Source organism: Ornithorhynchus anatinus, chromosome X1, assembly GCF_004115215.2.
Source record: "Ornithorhynchus anatinus isolate Pmale09 chromosome X1, mOrnAna1.pri.v4, whole genome shotgun sequence".
Lineage (NCBI taxonomy): Eukaryota > Metazoa > Chordata > Mammalia > Monotremata > Ornithorhynchidae > Ornithorhynchus > Ornithorhynchus anatinus.
In genome coordinates, this window is record NC_041749.1 from 30935281 (window position 1) to 30959566 (window position 24286).

At 46.7% G+C, this 24286-nt stretch overlaps 1 protein-coding gene across 1 annotated transcript; it reads right to left on the reverse strand.

The window, feature by feature from the left end:
* Window positions 1-1850: 1850 nt before the first annotated feature.
* Window positions 1851-14313, reverse strand: SAP30L (SAP30 like). Its single transcript, XM_029050670.2, has 4 exons — window positions 14060-14313; window positions 5438-5560; window positions 4121-4219; window positions 1851-2218 (listed from the first exon to the last, which is right to left on the reverse strand). Exons 1-4 carry the CDS (start codon window positions 14285-14287, stop codon window positions 2090-2092), a joined length of 579 nt encoding a protein of 192 aa, XP_028906503.1. The 5' UTR covers window positions 14288-14313; the 3' UTR covers window positions 1851-2089.
* Window positions 14314-24286: the final 9973 nt, after the last annotated feature.

A 24286-nucleotide genomic window follows, 5' to 3' on the forward strand; every position in this document is an offset into this window, starting at 1 on the left:
TGCTTATGATGAAAGGTTTTCCCAAGTTTCCCTTTAGAACAAAGACATTCCTACAAGTACACTTGAACAGATGGATTCTGCCACCACATTTCCTGAAGAAATGTGTGGTTGATGTAAAGGAGAAAACAGGATTAGCTGTTCAAACAGTGACATGGTCACAATTTTGGTTTAGGAATGAGAAAGAAACAATTCTATTCTGTACTTTCTCCCAGAGGGCAGGTAGAGTCTACTCTTAGAGGCCAAAGTTCCCATTAACTGAAGTGTGCAGTGCACGAACGTATCCTGAAGGCATTGATAATACGACATCAGCATTTGACTGCTATGGGCTTTTAGTTCAACCTTGCAGGAAAGGGAGTGGCCTCATTAATAGGTTATTTAAAAACAGTATGAATACCTGCTTATCTTTCAAATGTAAGATATACTCTACTGACCCTTCCTGGTACCTCACCTGAGACCTCTAGATATAAATAGGGAGAGCTTCTCGAAATATACACTGAATTAGAATGAATGAAAACCCTCAGAGCACAAACTCCCCATCTCTTCTGGGCTGGTAACATAAGATTCTCAAGATTAAAAGGGGACAATACATTCTATATACATTCATTTACAACTATTTAAAATGCTTGGAGCTTCTAAACATGCACTTTGAATACGGGTATGCCACATACTTGTCACCCAAATATTTTGCAGTGCTCTGTTTCTTACCTGTCAGGTCCTACATTTGCCACAACATTAGATATTTTGTGAACATGAGGCGAGGGGAAAGATGACCTTATTATTTAAGGCTGAACGAAAGATATTTAAATCAAATGTGGCCTTTCAACCAGGGAGAAAGATGGCACTGACAAGCAATGGAAGGATCCTTAAGTCATTATTCCACCAGAAGGCCCTAAGCACAAGTCACCTAAGCAGTAGACAACCGCTCCCCCCCTCCCGCCTCCCCACTCCCACAAGCACAAGAAAACCAAAATCTTTCCTTTTAAGAAAAGCCAAACAAACATGTCCCCAAATCCCTGAAGGTATTTTGCCAATAGCCCAAGGCTTTACCCTTGGCTTTTCCCTAATAGGGAATATTACATGGTACAAGATGGCAGCTAACATAAATACTAAAATACCTATACTTTCAGAGACATCTTTAAATGAATTTTAAAAGCCAGATTTGGAATTCCAACTTAAATTTGAATCGCTTCCCCTTAAACGATTCACTCCATCACTCCTACAATAGCAAATCAGGAAAATAGGAAGCCACTTAGAAAAACCTCACAGCAAATTAACAGGTATGCTCCTCTGTCAGAGACAGAAAGGTTGGCTGGGCCTGCTTCCATTTTTCCTTTTTTTATTACCCCAAGTGTGGAACCAGTTTCCAAGTCATTAATGAAGAAGGATGAACTGGGAGGATGTGGCCAAGTATAGTCCCTCCAGTGAACACTGGCTGAGGCCTAGGCAGAGTGCACGCTCACGCACCATAGTCTTTAACTGAGATTTCTGCTTATTGTGGTATTCTACTCTTCCCAGCGCTTAGTACAATGCTCTGCACACAATAAGCACTCAATAAATTTATTGCCATTGTTCTTGTCTGTCTGTCTCCCCCGATTAGACTGTAAGCCCGTCAAAGGGCAGGGACTGTCTCTGTTACCGATTTGTACATTCCAAGCGCTTAGTACAGTGCTCTGCACATAGTAAGCGCTCAATAAATACTACATGAAATACAACTGACTGACTCTGCCCCTTCAGAGCTGTGGCACAAACATGTGGTGGGCTGCTGCTATCGCTTGTTTTATTGATAACCTCCTCGACCCCACACCTCCAGAAGTAATTAGGGTTTTAATCCACTGCACTGTGAACGTGACAATCGTAAATATGCAGCTTTGCTCTTTATTTCTTCCAACGGTTCAATTATTGACATAAAATGAAAAGAAACTCTTTGATACACATGCTGAATTGTTAAAACAATTCCTTCTGAGCAAAATGATTTACATTATTCCATCATCCATACTTTTTATTATTTACATTAAAATTTAACAGTCTTCCTTCGCTTCAACGCACCGGATACCACCTGTCCTTAATTTCTTTAAAGTCCAATTCATCATCACTCCAGCTGCTTGCTACTCTCTGATTTCTGGTCCAGCCTACTTTTGTTACTCTTCACCATGTATATGAAGTAAGCCAGGGTCTCCTTTTCATTCACGGGGATATTCCTGAAGTGGCGGCTGACAGTCTATGGATGCGGGAAGAAAAAAAACAAAACAGAGGGTAGGGTCTCAAAATGCTGGAACTGGATAAAAGGATCTTTACGGAGCTGCAGACGTTTTTCCACCAGCAGTTTCCAAAATATCAAGTGACATAACTCAGCCTATCCCCTCCTCACCCACTTCACTTCTCTGGAAATGCACTGAGATGCACAGACCTCTGACAGGTTAATATTAATTTCCAGCTGGGTGAGTTAAATATTTAGAATCCAGGAATTTCTCTGGCGGAAGGTAAATACTTGGGGAAATATGACAAAGGAAAACACCATCATTTATTAAATGTTTTAGGTGGGTATTTATTCTGCAAGTGAATACAGATACTTTCCCTGCTTCATCTCCTCTGATCCCTTCTGCTAAGATTCCAAAACGAATAAATGGAAAACTAGATTTTCTAAAAAGCAGGAAAGTTTGACAGCACCTACGGTTCATTTGGATACTATCTTTAGGCAGATAAAGAGAAATAAGAGTTCACCTTCCTTAGAAGTGATAAAAAGGTAGGAAAAAATAAATGGAAGTGCGATGGGGCTGTCAGCTTTTAAAGTACTGGTGCTAAAATGATCCTTGGATGTGACACAGAAACAACCAATAGAGCCCATTCTTTTTCAGTTAAAAGGGGAAATAATGGAAACTCACAAAAATGACATAGGTCCGGGAGCACGGTGGCAGATCCAGGGCTGTTTAATTGCCGATATGTTTTTTGTTTGTTTCAAATGATGTTAAGGCTCCAAGGCAGAAGGCCAATAGTACTTAACTTTATCAGGAAAGAACAAGGAAAAGTAAGAACAATGTCTAGCCCTAAAGGCAGTGGCAGAGCTAGGCAGGGAGGGAGAGGGGTGGTTGACTTGGGTATAAAAAGGGGAACCCTAACTTCTGCTTTTCCCCAGTTGTATGAATAACCTGGGTCATTACACTTGTCGGCTGTGTGACTGTGGGCAAGTCACTTAACTTCTCTGTGCCTCAGTTCCCTCATCTGTAAAATGGGGATTAAGACTGTGAGCCCCACATGGGACAACCTGATTCCCCTATGTCTACCCCAGCGCTTAGAACAGTGCTCAGCACATAGTAAGCGCTTAACAAATACCAACATTATATTATTACTGGAGCAGATGATGGTGTGCTAAACCCAATACAGTCATTTCTCCTGTAATGCAGGGGTTACGTTCTTTGGAGATCCCCACATTAAGGAAAACTCTTGATATAGGGCTCATCACTTGATCATCTGCGTGCACAAAACCATTTCTTCTCACAGAGTTTTCTATACGGACACATGATGTTGGAAGATTGCTTCCTAACCCCACAATAGCTGTCGGTCCCAATCTCAGAGTGAACACATAAGTTAGAGGAGAACTGCTGGTGCTGTTTCTGCTTTCGGGATGGTTGTCCTTGGCATCCATCTTTTGGCGAGATTGTCCCACCCAACACTGACGACTTTTTCTTGTACATCCTTAACTTTTCACTCCATTCCTTTTACCCCCTAACTCCTTGTCCGAGATTGCTGCCTGAAAGGGGTGGATAAGAGAAGCCACTGGAGTCACAACGTCTTTGAAAATCTTCTTGCTCTCTTCCCCCTCTCCTTCTGCCCCTGTAGTGTTGGCGAAAGAGGCTTGAAGTGAGGGCTAGACTAGGCCCCAGATCCCATCTTTACCTCTGAAGATCCCCCAGTTAGAGCAGGGAAGGGATCCTGAGGACCCTGGGGTGGGGGACATGGATGACAACTCAAAACCAGCATCCTCTTGGTGAGGCTAGCCTGTTCTTCACAAACTTAAACCACACAGAAAGGAAAAACGGACAACAGTTAGAAAGCCCACCATTTTCTCTTTCTTTTATAAAAGTTTTTTTTTAAAGGCAACCAAGTAAACTCCCCTACATACTTCTGCTAACTGTGCCTTATTGAATCCTGGTCTGGTCTGCAGCTTGTAATGCCTTTTGTAACGCCGCAAGGTGTTCACTTGCAACTGGAACAAATCCACCTGGAGAAGAAGCACAATGAAGAAATCATCCCCAAGCCCTTCTCTCTGTTTCAATTTAAAAACTCAGGAGTCAGTCAGTATTAGAGCTATTAAGGCAGGGTCACTGTGCAGATTTTTTTTTCTTTTTTAATTCAAGAATACTAGAGAACTGCATAGTAATGACATATTCGAGGGCCAGAAAAATTTGGCTGCCTTGATCTAGCCTGAAGGGGCCTCCCAGGGGTCAAGCGAGATGAAAATAATAAATACTGATAAATGTGACCCCACAAATTCCTTCCTTCCCCTTCCCCTACAGCTTTCCTTAATTTTTTTTGGTGAAACGAATTCGAGAGTTTATGTAGAAAACAAAACAGAACAAATCAACTGCAAAACTATTTTTTGAAAAAAGCTGTAAAAAATAGGAGAGACATGATTTGGAAAATTTATTTTAAATCTGGAGACAAAGGACGGACTACACTTTCCATTCTTGCATCGTCATTTCCCCTCTGAGCGCTAACAAGCAACTGCCTTATGAAAAATTCATACACTGAATATCCAGCATAAATTCTATGGCTCTACTTTTGCTGAGACTTAAGTGGAAACAATTTAGAAAGAAAAAAAAAATCCAATACTCCTTCCTGAAGGTTATTGGGCTTCTCTGGATAAAAGTTGGTATTTCTAAGGAAAGTTGAGTCCTTAGTTGGAGAAACCTTCTCCTGATGATACCAGCGCCATCAACTACTGCAAAGATTCTCATCAACAAAACATTATCAAAAGATCGTCTCACAGCCTTCAACATTAAAGGGAAAAGTTTTTGTGATTGTTAAGACCTCCCCAAAGATCATGAAATTTCACCTTTCAATCAGGATGAATTAAATCGAAAAGCACCATGATATTTTTCTCACTTTGGGCCTGAGGTTCCAGTATGTGTACTACACAAAAGCAAAAATCAAGGCTGAAATCAATATTTGCCTAATAGGGTCTTTTCATTTATTACTTTTACTACAAAATTGTAGAGGCAGGATGTTAAAATCCCTCCTGAATAATTTCTTCTTTCATATTTAAAACATCAAGTTATAGTTTTAATAAAATGAAACGAAGCTAGTTAGCCAATGAATGTTTCCATCGTGAGATGGGACATCTACGTGGGTTTTAGAGTTAGGCTTTTGGTGAGTCAAGTGATTGATCACATGGAGTCCAAGAAATCCTGGTCATGGATGCCAGGAGTGCTCGGTTTACCTCTGGGACATCTGTTTCGTGCTCGGGGGAATCACCTCCATCATCACTGGTCTTTCTCTTCCTTTTATTTCGTACACTCTGAATGAAATTTTTATGGAAATCACAGATGTAGAGATGTCTTACCTGGAAGAAATAAAAGGGAAAAAATAAGCTACAATTTCCAATGCCAGAGAAATATAAATGGACTCTCTGGCACCTAAGCAACTGATCATCAGAAAAATTATCTGGTGCCTTCACTAGTAATTTGGGCATAAACATTTACAGGTGTGACATCACCAACAGATTAGCAAGAAACGTGCAACCTCACAATCTTGACTTTTCTAGATGTAAGTTCCTTGTGCGCAGGGAATGCGGACTCCCAACTCTCTTGTATTGTACTCTTCCAAGTGCTTAGTACAGTGTTCTGCACACAGGAAGCGCTCAACAAATACCACTGATTGACTGACTGATCTTGAGCTGAATTTGAGCCTGATCATTATGGTGAATTTTACATTTGCTTTCAGGGGGGACAAAAAAAAAACCTGATGCCAAAAATACAGTTAAAAAGCTTCCACAAGCCAAAGCTGAAGCACTTACAGTGACAAGCATAAGCTCTTAGTAAAGAATGTCAGCATTAGCGGCAAGGTGTCTACAAAAATGAATGGGCTGAAATTAGGGTACTTCCCAGTGTTCACACTAAAGTAGATGTAATACTAATATTCTTCCCTCCATTTTGTAGTTGGGCATTTTGGAATGAAACTGAATACAGTTTCTGCATTATACATTTTAGATGAAGTATACAATAACTTTGCATGCATTTCCCTTGAAACAGGGCATTTTTAAAAATCATGACCTGGAATTCCTTATCAGATAAAATGATGGCTCATAAACAATTTTTAAGAATCAAAAGGCTTAGTGTTTTCTGGCCACCCAAGCATCTTTCAGTGGGATGCCAGTGGAGGAAGAGTCACTTTTTATATATGTTTCAACAGGATTGGCAAAAGAATCTGGTAACTTCAACTTTAGGAGCCAAAGAGGTCACGTGGCTACAAAGTGATATTATATTGGTTCGCTATCATTAGGTCCCTTTAACAACATCAAAAGCTACATGGATTATAATACCAATCTTCAAGGTACAGGGAGTTCTCCCCTAATGCGGGGGTTGTGTTCCTGGAGAACCTGGTGGTATGGGAAAATTATATAAAAACCACTGATTCCATGGGAATTAATGGGTCAGGGGGCAGGTGGTTTGACGCTATCTCCGTGACTGACACCTGTTGATACAAACATCCATATTATCGTTATGCCTGTCATTAGCAGAAACCTACACGCTTTCCACTCATTGCTATTTTACAGTATAAAACAGTGCAAAATTGCAAAAACACAAAATACCACACAGTACTAGGAAGCATAGCAGCACTGTGCCCCCGGCTGACCCCACGGATATGTGCACAACCATTTCTTCCTACACCCACTTTACTTGCGTCACCTTGAAGATGATGTTATACTAAAACAGTCTTGTTTTGTGGTAAGAATATTCCCTAATTCACCCATCATGCTATATCTAAATTTTGAACTGAAAACACACGCTCTAGCCCAACTAGGAGTATTCTTGAGACCCAGGGGATAGCAATAAAGTTGGCAAAAATCTGATGTAAACATGTAGTAATATCATTTTGTGTTTTCTTTCAGGGCAGGCTGGAAGCTGTTACATGTTACTTCGTTCTCTGCCAACATCCTCGTGAAGACATTCCCAATTTACTAAATGAGAAATTGAACCTCAGAGAAATTACGGGACCCAACCCCGGTCACAAAACCTTTGGGCAGAGTTGAGTGAAGAACACAGGTCCCCTCACTCCCAGTTCTGCTTTCTTCCCACTAGATTCCCCTCCCTCTAAACCGTAAGCTCATTATGGGCAGGAAAAGTGACTACCGTTTCTGCTAAACTGTATTCTCCCAAGCACTCAATACAGTGCTCTGTACACCATAAGTGCTCAATAAATAAGACTGATTGATCGATCGATCAGAATTTTCAACTGGAAGTATTTCAATATTGAGGAGACCCTGCGGTTGCGGAACCGCTTCTGACGGGGCTCCCTGCTGAAACGAGGACTCGGGGGAGTCCAGCAGGAAGCGCTGCCGCGGCGGTACCCATAACAGAAGTAGCAGCCTCAGCGGTTAGCACAGGAAAGAGGAGACCCTGCCGGGAGGCACTGCAAGAAGTGACCTGCATCCCCAGAAGCAGCAGGGAGGCAACGCTAGGAGCCGAAGCAGTTTCATTTCTTAATGGCTCCAGCTGCTCTGGGAGTGTGTGGGTGTGCAAGGAGAGGTGGGAGTGAAGGGAAGAGGAGGACTGAGCGAGGGACGGGTATGAAGGGAGCTGTACTGGTGTGCAGGGATTGAGGAGGGGAGGTGTACTCAAGGTGAGATTTTGAGACCAAAGGGATCGCCTCTAAGCAAGGTTGAAAACGGCTGCTTTAGACTCTGCCAGATCCGCTCAATTTAAATTCATAGCTTAGTTCTCTCAAGGGAAAAGAAGTGGGTTATGTTAATAGGAGTCATTTTTAAAAGAAGCATTAACTTTTTAATAAACCAAAGGATGCAGCCAGCATGAAATGAAATACAACTATCTGCTGATCATCTACATTACATTGCTGGTACAGTTAAAAATCAGCTTTAACTTACCCTGATAATTTACTAATAAGCATCAATTAATTTTCTAGACTTTGGAAGTTTTTGTTTTGGGAAGAATTCCTTCCTAATGATGTGTACTATTTAGATTTTGTAAGAAACCAGTGAGCTAAAATCGAATTCTTGACTGTGAACTGAAAAGAATGCCTTTCAGAAGTAATGACATCACCTTGCTATATAAGTTGCTAGGGAATTCACTCCTCAAAAGCACCATTTCAGATGGAACTTTTAGGAATGCTATTGCTTTGCTGCATTTTCTTTTTAAACAATAGCCATGTAAAAAGCTCCCAAAACACAGTAGATTATTTACTTTGTAGTGGAGTCGGTGACCTCAAAACCTTGCTGTAAAACAATCCAGAAGTTATTTGATCAACAGGCTATAGAGGAAGTATTTTTTTAAAAAAAAAACCAAGATTCTTTTAAGGGCCCACTTGATTTTAAAAACAAGGTAACGGTAAACTGTTAAGACTACAAGTGAATGCTCACAATTAGTCGATGAAACCAAAACCCACAAAGAACTCGTTACAGTGTTTTTCATTTAGATGAACTCCATTGTACTTTCCTCAAAATGAGTCAATCGATACCTATTACTGTATTGTGTAACTCTGATCTAGGAACTACTGTGGATTTAGCTTGAGATCCACTGTCACTGGCAATGCCTTCCACTTGACAATGCCGTTGGTGCCAGAGCTGAATTGTGGAATTGAAATGCAAGTCATCACACAACTCACCCAGGAATACTTATCGACTGAGAACCTCAAGGTGCTTTACACTTATTAATTTACTAAACCTCACAAGTATGAGGGAATATAAATTTCCAGTCACATTTTACAAATGGGGAAACAATGCAAAGAATGCAAAGATGTCAGGTAACTAGGCTTGGTCCATGAATGCCAAACGAGGGGAGAGATAACTCTTGGCTCCTGAATAAAAGTATTCAAGAGTAAAGGCTCCATTCCCTGTTAAATAAAAGCAGGTCTAAAAATCTCAGACGGACCACCTGGCTATTAATCACGGTAGAACGTGACAGTGTTCTTGCTCCCGATGCTCTGACAGACATCCGTCTCCAAATTCTTTACTTGTGTAGAAAAATGTTGTGAAATGTCAACCAATAGGACAAAACAAGAAAACTCAAAAAGAAGCTTGATTTCACTCCTCATGAAAACTTCAGCATATCAATCATTTGGGAGTGCCGGCTACCCCACAAAGTTCCTGGTCATGAATAGTAGGAAAGGATAATTACATTTAAACCTTGTCCCTCTTATCAATAGCCTTCACAACTGATTTTATGGGTCTCTGCCCTGTCTGTCAAAATACAACAGACGCTGACCATTACTGTGGATCAATCAACAGTATTTTCTGAGCGCTTACGGTATGCAGAGCACTGAGGAAGCAATATAATAGAGTTGGTGGATCGTTCCCTGTCCACAACGTCTTACTGGCGCAAGAGCCATCTCCTCTGCAGCCCTGATAACGTTCGGGTGTCATTCTTGGGAAGATCCCAGGTCCACCCAGCTCCTCCTTAGCAGGATAATCACGATGGTATTTGTTAATAATGATTAATGGTACTTCTTAAGCGCTTACTACGCACCAAGCCCTTTTCTGAGCGCTGGGGTAGATACAGGGCAATCCGGTTGTCCCACGTGGGGCTCACACTTTTAATCCCCATTTTACAGATGAGGGAACTGAGGCACAGAGAAGTTAAGTGACTTGCCCAAGGTCGCAGACGAGAGTTTACTATGTGCCAAGCGCTGGCGTAGATATAAGGTAATCGGGTTGTCCCATGTGGGGCTCATGGGCTTAATCTCCATTTTACAGATGAGGGAACTGAGGCCCAGAGAAGTGACCTGCGCGGAGTCACACAGCTGACAAGGGACGGAGCGGGATTAGAATCCATGACCTCTGACTCCCAAACCCAGGCTCTAAAGTGGTTCTGATCACCAACTCCGTTCTGGGCCAGGGTTAATCGATGCCAAACACGCTTTAACCAGCAGGAGGGAAGGAGTTGGGAGGGGCAGCTCGCCCCCACTGGCAACCCCCATCTCAGGAGGGCAAATGCTGGGTCACCAAATCCATCTCCCCATGTAAATAACTCCCCATGTAAATCTAATAATAATAATGGCATTTGTTAAGCGCACACTATATGCCAAGCACTGTTCTAAGCGCTGGAGATGATACAAGGTGATCGGGTTGTCCCACGTGGGGCTCCCAGTCTTCATCCCCATTTTACAGATGACGCCCAGAGAAGTGAAGCGACTTGCCCAGAGTCACACAGCTGACAAGCGGCAGTTGGGATTTGAACCCATGACCTCTGACAGTCACACAGCTGACAAGCGGCAGTTGGGATTTGAACCCATGACCTCTGACTCCCAAGCCCGGGCTCTTGCCGCTGAGCCGAGGGGCTTCTCTGCTTAATAATAAATAGGGCAACAATTCCTTTACAGGGAGGTGGGGTGGTGGTGGGGGGTCTGAAAGACTTGGTAGAACCCCCCCCCCCCCCCCGAGCTCCTGCCCAGCCCCTGAAGTTTGGGGGGGCTGGGGTTGGGTCGAGTCCGGCCGGGCAGGGGGCGGGAGGGAGTGGGAAGGGATGGAAAGAGAAGCAGCATGGCCTCCAGCGCTTAGAACAGTGCTTTGCACATAGTAGGCGCTTAACAAATGTCATCATTATTATTATTAGTGGCAAGTGCACAGGCTTGGGAGTCAGAGGTCGTGGCTCCATCACTTGTCTGCTATGTGACCTTGGGCAAGTCACTGCTCTTCTCTGTGCCTCGGTTCCCTCCTCCGTAAAATGGGGATGGAGACTGTGAGCTCCAGGTGCAGCGTGGCTCAGTGGAAAGAGCACGGGCTTTGGAGTCAGGGCTCATGAGTTCGAATCCCAGCTCTGCCACTTGTCGGCTGTGTGACTGTGGGCAAGTCACTTAACTTCTCTGTGCCTCAGTTCCCTCATCTGTAAAATGGGGATTGAGACTGTGAGCCCCACGTGGGACAACCTGATTCCCCTATGTCTACCCCAGCGCTTAGAACAGTGCTCGGCACATAGTAAGCGCTTAACAAATACCAACATTATTATTATTATTATTACAACCTGATTACCTGGGGATGATGATGGTATTTGTTAAACACTTTCTGTGCCAAGCACTGTTCTAAGCACTGGGTAGATACGAGGTAATCAGGTTGCCCCACAGGGGGCTCACAGTCTTAATCCCCATTTTCCAGAGGAGGGAACTGAGGCCCAGAGTCACACAGCTGATCGATGGCGGGGCCGGGATTAGAACCCACAACCTCCGACGCCCAAGCCGATTCCCTCATCTGGAAAATGGGGATGGAGATTGTGAGCCCCAGGTGGGACAACCTGGTTACCTGATGATGATGGTATTTGTCAAGCGCTTACTATGTGCAGAGCACTGTTCTAAGCGCTGGGGTAGATACCGGGTAATCAGGTTGTCCCATGTGAGGCTCACAATCTTCATCCCCATTTTACAGATGAGGGAACTGAGGCACAGAGAAGTGAAGTGACTTGCCCACAGTCACACAGCTGACAAGTGGCAGAGCTGGGATTCGAACTCATGAGCCCTGACTCCAAAGCCCGTGCTGATTCCACTGCGCCACGCTGCTTCTCTGAGTGCTTGGAGCATAGTAAGCGCTTAATAGACACCATCATTATTATGATTTTGGGGAAGGGGTGGGACAGCCTGACCCAGTGTCACCCCCAGCGCTTAGAAGAGTGCTCGGCGCCTGGGAGGTGCTTAACAAATACCACCGTTATTATTATTAGGGGGAGACTGTGAGCCCCAGGTGGGGCAGCCTGAAGGCCCGGCGTCTCCCCCAGCGCTTAGAACGGTGCTCGGCACCTGGGAGGCGTTAGAGAAACAGCGTGGCTCAGTGGAAAGAGCCCGGGCTTGGGAGTCGGACGTCATGGGTTCGAATCCCGGATCTGCCACTTGTCAGCTGGGTGACTGCGGGCAAGTCACTTCACTTCTCTGTGCCTCAGTTCCCTCATCTGTCAAATGGGGGTTAACTGTGAGCCTCACGTGGGACAACCTGATTACCCTGTGTCTACCCCAGCGCTTAGAACAGCGCTCGGCAGATAGTAAGCGCTTAACAAATACCAACATTATTATTATTATGGGTTCGAATCCTGGCTCTGCCACTTGTCAGCTGGGTGACTGCGGGCAAGTCCCTTCACTTCTCTGTGACTCAGTGACCTCATCTGTCAAATGGGGATTCAGACTGTGAGCCTCATTCCCCTGTATCTCCCCCAGCACTGAGAAGAGTGCTCTGCACCTAGTAAGCGCTTAACAAATACCGACATTATCATTATGGTTGTTCTCTGCGCCTCAGTGACCTCATCTGCCAAATGGGGATTCAGACTGTGAGCGTCACGTGGGACCACCTGATTCCCCTGTGTCTCCCCCAGCGCTTAGAACAGTGCTCGGCACTTAGTAAGCGCTTAACAAATACCAACACTATTATTATGGTTATTCTCTGAGCCTCAGTTACCTCATCTGCCAAATGGGGATTCGGACTGTGAGCCTCACATGGGACCACCTGATTCCCCTGTATCTCCCCCAGCCCTCAGAAGAGTGCTCTGCACCTACTAAGCGCTTAACAAATACCGACATTATTATTATGGTTATTCTCTGGGCCTCAGTGACCTCATCTGTCAAATGGGGACTCAGACTGTGAGCTCACGTGGGATCACCTGATTCCCCTGTATCTCCCCCAGCGCTTAGAACAGTGCTCGGCACCTAGTAAGCGCTTAACAAATACCAACACCATTATTATGGTTATTCCCTGAGCCTCAGTTCCCTCATCTGTCAAATGGGGATGAAGCCTGTGAGCCCCCCGTGGGACCACCTGAGCTCCCCGCATCTCCTCCAGCGCTTAGAGCAGCGTGGGTCAGTGGAAAGAGCCCGGGCTTGGGAGTCAGAGGTCAAGGGTTCTAATCGCGGCTCCGCCACCTGTCAGCTGTGTGACTGTGGGCAAGTCACTTCACTTCTCTGGGCCTCAGGTTCCCCATCTGTCAAATGGGGATGAAGACTGTGCGCGTTCCGTGCACCACCTGATGCCCCCCGTCTCTCCCCCAGCGCTCAGAACAGTGCTCCGCACAGAGTTGTAAGCCCGTCAAACGGCAGGGACTGTCTCTATCTGTTGCCGACTTGTTCATTCCAAGCGCTTAGTACAGTGCTCTGCACATCGTAAGCGCTCAATAAATACTATTGAATGAATGAATAAGCCCTTAACCAATACCAACATTCTTCTTCTTCTCTGGGCCTCAGTTTTCCCATCTGTCAAATGGGGATGAAGACCGTGAGCGTTCCATGCACCACCTGATGCCCCCCGTCTCTCCCCCAGCGCTTAGAACAGCGCTCGGCACAGAGGAAGCGCTTCCCCAATCCCAACATTCTTCTTCTTCTCTGGGCCTCAGTTTTCCCATCTGTCAAATGGGGATGAAGACCGTGAGCGTTCCATGCACCACCTGATGCCCCCCGTCTCTCCCCCAGCGCTTAGAACAGCGCTCGGCACAGAGGAAGCGCTTCCCCAATCCCAACATTCTTCTTCTTCTCTGGGCCTCAGTTTCCCCATCTGTCAAATGGGGATGAAGACCGGGAGCGTTCCATGCACCACCTGATGCCCCCCGTCTCTCCCCCAGCGCTTAGAACAGCGCTCGGCACAGAGGAAGCGCTGCCCCAAATCCCAACATTCTTCTTCTTCTCTGGGCCTCAGTTTTCCCATCTGTCAAATGGGGATGAAGACCGGGAGCCCCACGGGGGACCAGCCGATGCCCCCTGTGTCTCCCCCAGCGCTTAGAACAGCGCTCGGCACAGAGGAAGCGCTTCCCCAATCCCAACATGATTATGAAGAAATGGGGCCACCGCGAGGTTGTCCCCCCCCCCGTCCCCCTCCCCCCCCCTCCCCCCCGATGAGGGGACGACGACGACCCACACTGACACTTTTGTCGACGTCGAGCTTGAGCTTCTTCTGGGAGATGCTCTTCTGGATCCTCTTGCTGAAGGAGGCGTTGCCGGCGGGGCGGAGGCAGCGCTGTCCGGCGTCGATGAGGCAGCAGCAGCAGCAGGGCTGGGCGGGGGCCGGGGGCGCCCCGGGGCCGGCCCCGGGCCCGGGCCCCTCCCGCCCGTCCTCCTCCTCCTCCTCCTCCTCCGGCCCCAAGCCGTTCATCGCCCCCGCTTGGGGGTTTCCAGCCCCCCCGCCCGCAGCCGCCCGGGGGTTTCCAGCCTCCCCCCCCCCCCGCCCCCCGGCCGCGGCGGGCAGGGCGCAGTCCGGCCCCCGCCCCCCCCCGGCCGGCCGCCCGCCGGCGCCGGAAGTCCCGCCCCTCCCGGGGGCTCATTGGAGGCCGCCGCCGGGGGGCGGGGCCGCCGCCCCCCCCGCTCCGCGCTCCCATTGGACGGGCCGCGCGCCGATCGGAGGCCGCCGGCCGCGGGCCGCCCCCCGCCCCCCGCCAACTCGGGAAAGTCCGGGACGGGGAGATGCTTCGTTCATTCCTTCGTTGCTTCATTCATTCATTCATTCCTTCATTCATTCAGGCATGCATCCATCCATCCATCCATCCATTTATCCATCCATCCATGCATTCATTCATGCATCCATCCATTCATTCATTCATTCACGCATCCATCCATGCATTCATCCATTCTTTCATCAATTCACTCATTCATCAATTCATTCATTCATTCATCCATGCATGCATCCATCCATCCATGCATTCATGCATGCATGTATGCATGCATGCATCCGTCCGTCCATCCATCCGTCCATGCATCCATCCATCCATCCATCCATCCATCCATCCATCCATGCATTTTTACGAGATGTTCTTCACCTTGACTCTATTTATTCTCCTTGTTCTTGTCTGTCTGGCTCCCCCGATTAGACTGTAAGCCCGTCAAACAGCAGGGACTGTCTCTATCTGTTGCCGACTTGTACATTCCAAGCGCTTAGTACAGTGCTCTGCACATAGTAAGCGCTCAATAAATACTATCGAATGAATGAATGAATGAATGAATGAATGAATCCATCCATCCATCCATCCATCCATCCATCCATCCATCCATCCATCCATCCATCCATCCATCCAACCATTCTTATTGAGCGCTTACTATATGCAGAGCACTATACTAAGCACTTGGAATGTACAATCGGCAACAGATGGAGCACTTACCAGGTGCAGAGCACAGGAATAAGCGCTTGCAATGGACAATTCAGCAACAGAAGGAACACTTACTAGGTGCAGGGCACAGAACTAAGCACTTGGAAGGGACAATTCAGCAACAGAGAGAGACCATCCCTGCCCAATGACGGATTCCCTGTGTGACTTTGGGCAAGTCACTTAACTTCTCTGTGCCTCATTTACCTCATCTGTAAAATGGGAATTAAAACTGTGAGCCCCACGTGGGGCAACCTGCTCACCTTGTATCCCCCCAGCGCTTAAAACAGTGCTTTGCACATAGTAAGTGCTTAACAAATACCACCATTATTATCATTATTATTACCATTCGATCACATTTATTGAGCGATCACTATAATGATAGTAATGATGTGGGTATTTCTTAAGCGCTTATTATGTGCCCAGCACTGTGCTAAGTGCTGGGGGAGATGCAGGGTAATAATAATAATGAAAATGTTGGTATTTCTTAAGCGCTCACTATGTGCCCAGCACTGTTCTAAGCACTGGGGTAGATGCAGGATAATGATAATAATAATAATAATGTTGGTATTTCTTAAGCACTTACTACGTGCCGAGCACTGTGCTAAGCACTGGGGTAGAGACAGGGTAATCAGGTGGTCCCATGTGGGGCTCACAGTCTCCATTCCCATTTTACAGATGAGGTCACTGAGGCACCGAGAAGTGAAGTGACTTGCCCACAGTCACACAGCTCACAGTCTCCATCCCCAATTTACAGATGAGGTCACGGAGGCACCGAGAAGTGAAGTGACTTGCCCAAAGTCACACAGCAGACAAACGGTGGAGTCAGGATTAGAACCCATGACGTCTGACTCCTAAACCCCAGGCTCTTTCCACTGAGTCACGCTGCTTTTGCAGAGCACTGGACTAAGCGCTTGGCATGTACAATGCGGCAACAGAGAGAGACCATTCCTGCCCAATAAAAATAATAATAATGATGGTCTTGTTTTGTCACTTCTGTCACTAAAAATAATAACACTGATGGTATAATGATGGGCTCACAGTCTTCATCTCCATTTTACAGATGAGGTAACTGCGGTACAGAGGAGTTAGGTGACTTGCCCAAAGTCACACAGCAGACAAACGGCAGAGCCGGCATTTGAACCCATGACCCCTGACTCCCAAGCCCGGCTCTTTCCACTGAGACACGCCGCTTCTCGAGCCAATGACGGGCTCGCAGTCTAAACGGGGGAGAAAGACAGCAAAGCAAAAGAGAACAAAACAAAACAAGACAACATCATCAAGATAAATTCAATCAAGGAGATAAACACCTTATTAACAAAATAAATAGGGTCATAAATATTAATAAATAGTCGTTCACTCGACCGTATTCAATGATAATAACAATGTTGGTATTTGGTTAATAATAATAATGATGATGATGATGATGATGGTATTTCTTAAGCGCTTACTATGTGCCGAGCACTGTTCTAAGCGCTGGGGGAGAGACAAGGTCAGCAGGTTGTCCCCCCTGGGGCTCACAGTCTTCATTCCCATTTTACAGATGAAGTCACAGAGAAGTGAAGTGACTTGCTCAAGGTCACACAACTGACAAGCGGCAGAGCCGCGATTAGAACCCGCGACCTCTGACTCCCGAGCCCGGGTTCTTGCCACTGAGCCACGCGCTTACCGGGCACAGGGCACTGTACTGAGCACTGGGGAAACAATAAATAGTGGCATTGCCTGCCCGTCGGTGGATGTCATTGAGTCGGTTGTGGCCCCCCCGACACCTAACCGTAATATCAAGTGGGTTCCTGTCGGAGGAGGGGGCAAAAAGCCGGGGTTCTTAAAATTTCTATCATTTACTGGGGGAAATTCCCCTCCCCTAAGGCACCGCCGTGGAAAAGTTAACGTGTCGGTCAATCGGTGGCATTTGTTGGGAGAGGGAAGGGGACAGACGAAAGGACCAACGTACAGGAAAGAAAAAAAATCATATAAAGAGGCACAGAGTTGGGGAGGCAGAGACAGATCGAGGGGCCACAAGTGAGAGAGACATTGGGGAGAAGGAGAAAAAGGACGGGAGCCAAGCCCTCAGTACAGTGTCCTGCACACAGTAAGCACCCAGTGAATACGATTGACTGGTCGGGGAGCCAGAGAGGGGAAAAAGGAGAGCAAAAGTGAAAGAAGGAGAAGAGGAAGAAGACAGGAGTGACAAAACACTACCTGTTCTTTAGATGCTCAATTCCATAGAATTGTAATTTGCTTGATCTAAATTGCTTTAGGTGGTTGTCTTTGGTAGAAAACGGTACTGCCTTCCCAGACTGAGCTCCCCTTCTCCCTCTACTCCCTCTACCTGCCCCCCTTCACCTCTCCGCAGCTTAACCCTCTTTTCCCCCCCTTTCCCTCTGCTCCTCCCCCCTCCCTTCCCATCCCCTCAGCACTGTACTCGTCCGCTCAGCTGTATATATTTTCATTACCCTATTTATTTTGTTAATGAAATGTACATCGCCTCGATTCTATTTAGTCCCCATTGTTTTTACAAGATGTTCTTCCCCTCGACTCTATTTACCGCCATTGTTCTCGACTGTCCGTCTCCCCCGATTAGACCGTAAGCCCGTCAAACGGCAGGGACTGTCTCTATCTGTTGCCGACTTGTTCATTCCAAGCGCTTAGTTCAGTGCTCTGCACATAGTAAGCGCTCAATAAATACTATTGAATGAATGAATGAATGAATACTGCTGAGGCCCTCATCATTGCCCCCGTGGGCTTGGTACTGTTGGGTGGATGTGTCTGTGGGAGCTCATTTAAGCCCTCTCCTCTCTCTGGAGCCTGAGAGATTTGGCCAGTGTGATGGCTGAGGAAAGATAGGTTGTGGCTGCCTAAATGAGGATCCTCCCGTGCCCTCTGGAACTTAGGTGGTGGTGCCCACATGTGCCCTGTTGGTAAGACTTTCACTTTATCCATTCACCAGCCCGTCTTACTACCTACTTTGTCACCAGGTATGGCAAATTCAGATAATGACCCAAGACTGGGAGCCCGTCGTTGGGCAGGGATTGTGTCTCTCCCTTACCGAATTGTACATTCCAAGCGCTTAGTACAGTGCTCTGCACATAGTAAGCACTCACGTGGCGCAGTGGAAAGAGCCCGGGCTCTGGAGTCAGAGGTCGTGAGTTCGAATCCCAGCTCTGCCACTTGTCAGCTGTGTGACTGTGGGCAAGTCACTTCACTTCTCTGGGCCTCAGTTACCTCATCTGTAAAATGGGGATTAAGACTGTGAACCTCATGTGGGACAACCTGATTCCCCTGGGTCTACCCCAGCGCTTAGAACAGCGCTCGGCACATAGTAAGCGCTTAACAAGTACCAACATTATTATTATTATTATTATTAATAAATATGATTGAATGAATAATAGATGTCCCTTTTTGATGGCACTGCCCTGTGGCTCTTGTAGCGCTTAGTAAGCACACATTCAGCATAGTCACTCCCCTTAAGACTCAATTCAATGGGTGCGCACGCTAAGTATTGTGGCTTTACTTCGTTAGACTGTTGGACTTGGAGAAAAACTTTGCTCCTGAACTGCCGGGCAAGAGAAACAATGCGGCCTAGTGGAAAGAGCTCAGGCCTGGGAGCTAGAGGACCTGGATTCTAATCCCAGCTCCATCACTTGCCTGCGGTGTGACCTTGGGCAGGTCACTTCACTTCTCTGTGCCTCGGTTACCTCACCTGTAAAACGGGGATTTCAAAACCGTGAGCCCCATGTGGGACACGGACTTTGTCCAATCTGGTAGCCCAGAGCTTAGTACGTTGTCTGGCACATAGGAAGCGCTTGACAAATACCATAAAAAAGCGATTTATCCTCCGCTTCTCCCTTCAATCAATGGGGATGGTGAAACAGAGTATCCTCAAATTATTGCAAGGCCAAATGTGAAAGTACATGGGCATGTTTTGGACTTCACCGAAATGAGGCACAATATAAAGTCGACAAACTGGTCTAGCCTCCTTTGGCCAGGCAGGTGAATAACTAAATCTTCCAGTGTGGAGAGTCGTCTGTATTTTCCTTAAAGATCCCCAGGGATAGTGACTCCACAACATCTTTTGCTAGCCTATTCCAATGTCTTATCTCCCCGACAATAAGGAAATTCTTCTTCCTCATGTTCAACGATGATCTAAGACTACAGACCAGTAGTGTCGGTCAGCACCAACTACACTGACACGTTCACATTCTGCTTCTGGATAACTATGGACCCTCTTCTGTGTTGAGTCGGTCTGCCTCTCTCCTGTATTTGTGTTTATTTTCCATCCTTAATTGAGCTACCCCATCCTTGCCCCCACTGACTTGCATCCTCTTTTTATGGGGCCATTTTCCCAGTTTGTCCAAGCCAGTTGGGAGTCTATTCCTGTCTCCCAAATGGTAGCAATTCAGTCTAATTTAGTATCATCTACAAACTTGGAGAACAAGCTCTCTGTTCCTTCCTTTGGGTTGCAAAAACACATACTGTATAGAAGTGAGTCTTGGGTCAGTTGCTGAAGGGTCCCACTACATACAGTTGCCCCAGTTTGATTGTAACAAAGTGTCCAGTCTCCTTCCCCTTTGCAACTCCCACCTTCCCACTGTGACACCCAGGCCCCTCTCTCGGACGGCCACACCGCCTCCCCAGGATCCAGCGTGATCTAGCGGATAGAGCACGGGCCTGGGAGCCAGGAGAACCTGTGTTCTAATCTCGGCTCAGCCGAATGGCTGCTGTGTGACCTTGGGCAAGTCACTTCACTCCTCTGGGCCTCAGTTACCTCATCTGTAAAATGGGGATTAAGGCTGTGAGCCCTATGTGGGACTGGGACTACGTCCAACCCGATTACCCCACCCGATTAGAGAAGGAGCGTGGCTCAGGGGAAAGATCACGGGCTTAGGAGTCGGAGGTCATGGGTTCTAATCCCGGCTCCGCCACCTGTCAGCTGTGTGACTATGGGCAAGTCACTTAACTTCTCGATGCCTCATCTGTAAAATGGGCAGTAAGACTGTGAGCCTCACGTGGAACAACCTGATTACCCTGTATCTACCCCAGCGCTTAGAACAGTGCTCGGCACATAGTAAGTGCTTAACAAATACCAACATTATTATTATTGCCTTGTATTTACCCCAGTGCTTAGTACGGTGCCAAGAAGCTCTTAAAGAATACCGCTATTACTACTATTATTATCCAGCACTGACACTCCTCCACGTCAATGGGGAACCTCCATCCCGGCCTGTCCTGCACCACCCCGATGAAAAAGAGAAAAGCGACCGCCACAGCCGTGCACCGCCTGGATCCGCCTCCACGGAGCCTCAGTAAAACCGTGGCGGTTGCTGCCGTAGCCTAAGGCCACCTGTGGCTGCAGCTGGTTCTGGGGACTCCAAGCCGCGAGGAGCCTGAAGTTAATTTCCTCTAGCCTCAGCACCCTCCTGATCTTTATTTTTATTTTGCCTATCTGTCCATGTCCTTGGGTTGTCTTAGTGTTTTGTTTCATCTTTCCTTATGTACCTGTCGCCAGCCCCTTCTGCCCCCTTATATTTTTAGCTTGTGAGCCTCCTGAGGTCCAGAGACCCTGCACAGTTCCCACCAGGGTATTATTTCCGTGCACTTAGTACAGTAACCCGGCACGCAGTAAGCATTTAATAAATACTAGTACTCCCCAAGGTTCAAGGTCACTGTATCAGTTGTGCACCTACCTAACCATAATATGGATAAAGTCGATTCATGTAGAATGGCAACAAAAGCTGAAGTTCTTAAAATCTCTAGCATTTAGATGGGAAAAATCCATTTGACTAAAGCACCACCGTGGGAAAGTTAATGCGTCAATCAGTCACTTAATCCATGGTATTTATTGGGCGCTTACCGTGTGTAGGGCAGTTTACTAAACACTTGGGAGAGTACGCCACAACAGAGTGGGTAGAGAACAATAAGCTTACAGTCTAGAGTGTCCGGCCCGAACCGAGCCCAATACCTTCTTCCCAACTCTCTTATCGCTGTCTTTATCCTAATCCCTTAGAGATCCTCTTCCTGATTAACCTCTTACAGCCAACCTGTTGGAATGTGACCCCATAGAGAGAGCACTGGCCCGGGAGCCAGAGAGCCTCGTTTCGGATCCCAGCTCTGCCGCTCGCCTGCAGAAAGATAAATACACCGACTGCAGAAATATATTGGTCAAGGAATTCCCACTTTTTATTGTTGTATTGTACTTTCCCAAGAGCTTAGTACTGTGCTCTGCACTCAGTAAGTGCTCAATAAATATGATTAAGTGAATGTAGAATTTTTTTTTCACTTATGGAAATACATTTAAGCTTCAAGGAGTTACTGACATCAGCGTGGCTCAGTGGAAAGAGCCCAGGCTTCAGAGTCAGAAGTCATGGGTTCGACTCCCGGCTCTGCCACTTGTCAGCTGTGTGACTGTGGGCAAGTCACAACTTCTCTGGGCCTCAGTTACCTCATCTGTAAAATGGAGATTTAGACTTTGAGCCCCACGTGGGACAACCTGATTCCCCTGTGTCTACCCCAGCGCTTAGAACAGTGCTCTGCACACAGTAAGCGCTTAACAAATACCAACATTATTACTATTATTCCGGATGATTGGAGCCAGGTGAGGTTAATCAAGAAAAGCTTCATGGAGACAGATTTTTAGTAGAGTGCTAAAGAAAGAAAGGGACTGTTTGGCTGAAGACGAGGAAGCAGAGGATGTATGCAATCGCATGCAAATGGGAGAGTCACGGGCAAATGACGGCAAATAGATTTGCCTGGCAATGGGCACATTTAGGGCCACCTACTTGGGTGGTGGCTGTGGCAGCAATAGAGGAAATAAAGAGAGCGAGGCTTGGGAGTCAGAGGATGTGGGTTCTGATCCTGGCTGCGCCACTTGTCTGCTCTCTGACCGTGGGCAAGCAACTTAACTTCTCTGTGCCCCAGTTGCCTCATCTGTAAAATGGGGATGAAGACTGTGAGGCTCACGTGGGACAACCTGATTACTTGGTATCTACCCCGGCGTTTAGTGCTTGGCACATAATAAGCGCTTAACAAATACCATTATTATTATTATTTCAAGACACTGACTGCCAGCGTCTATGTGTGCAATATCTCCTCCCCTTCCGCAGGTGTGGTATGGGTTGTTATTTCACTCTGCATCGCTTTGCTGATCAACTTGGGTGGTAACCTAGACACATAGATGACTAAACCCTCCTTTCCTCTTCTCCCTCTCCTTCCTGCATCACCCTGACTTGCTCCCTTCATTCATCTCCCTTTCCCAGCCCCACAACTTTGATGTCCATATCTGAAATTTATTTATATTAATGGCTGTCTCCCCCTCTAGACTGTAAACTCGTGGTGGGCAGGGACTGTGTCTGTTTATGGTTATATTGTACTCTCCCAAGCACTTAGTACAGTGCTCTGCACACAGTCAGTGCTCAGTAAATATGATTGAATGAATTAATGTTGCTGCTTCCAGATCATGTAACTCTCAGCTCCAAAAGAGGAACTTCTTCCTTTTCCACAGTTGGAAGGACCAAGTGGAAGGGAAATACTGGAGCTCGATGTTTCTCTCATCTGACACATGTTGATTGGAAGTAGCCAGATGAAAGTCACCCACAGACTGAGTGACACAGGTTGCAGGACATCGACTAGTCCCAGGGTTGCTCTGCTAGACGCTTTCTTCTCATTTTCCTCGTTATTGCAGTTTTCATTGTTCTTCCCCCCTCCCAGCCCCACAGCGCTTATGTGCATATCTGTAATTTATTTATTTATATTAATGTCTGTCTCTTCCTCTAAACTATAATCTCTTTGTGGACAGGGAATATGCCTGTTTATTGTTGTATTGTACTCTCTGTATTACAATACTCTGTCTTGCCCTCGCTTTCAGATTGGGCAAGGCAGAATCCAGCCCATAAATCGATTTGCTCCAGCCCACAGCCCTGGACCGGGGCCACCAGCTGATTTATGGACGCAACATTTCCTCCTGTGGCAATTCCTCCCTGGCCGGGCTGCCAGAGCCGCAGTACGTCACCTCCCTTTGCTACTGTTCTCTGTTGCTGCGGCAGGGGGTTGTCGGTTGGATCCATCACAGGCGCAAGAGCCGTTGCTTTGGTCTTTCAAAGCCCTTTCCCTCCATCCCCCCCCCCTTTTTTTTAATGCTTTTTGTAAGTGCTTATTATATGCCAGGCACTGTACTGAGTGCTGTGGTAGATACAAGTTAATCATGCCCCACATGGAGCTCACAGTCTTAATCCCCATTTTACAGAGGCGGTAACTTTATTCATATTAATGTCTATCTCCCCCTCTGGACTGTAAGCTCATTATGGGCAGGGAACCTGTCTACCAACTCTATTTTTTCTGAAGCATTTAGCAAGCACATAGTAAGCACTCAATAACAGCATGGCTCAGGAGAAGCAGCGTGGCTCAGTGGAAAGAGCCTGGGCTTCGGAGTCAGAGGTCATGGGTTCAACTCCTGGCTTCGCCACTTGTCAGCTGTGTGACTGTGGGCAAGTCACTTAACTTCTCTGTGCCTCAGTTACCTCATCTGTAAAATGGGGATTAACTGTGAGCCTCACATGGGACAACCTGATTACCCTGTATCTACCCCAGCACTTAGAACAGTGCTCTGCACATAGTAAGCGCTTAACAAATACCAAAATTATTATTATTATTATTATTAAAGTGACTTGCCCAAGGTCACTCAAGATCCCCTCCATCTATTCTCATGGCAGTTACCTCATGGGTTTATAAAACTGAGTAAGTGGCCTGAAGGTCAAAATACTTGCCCTGTCCAGTTTTTCCACTGACCTGGGAGTTGCAAGGGCTCATTCCAGTAGTACCCCCGATACGCAGTGAGAGCCCACCAGGTGTTCTGAGCGAGGTGCTCGGATATAGGCAGATGGCGAAGAGACCTGATTTCTGTTCTCCTGTTACTTACAATCAGATGAGAGCAGGAAGACTGACAAACCAACACCAATATGAAGATGTGTGCATATAAGGTCTACTCATCAATGGCAAGAACACGATGAAGGCAGTGG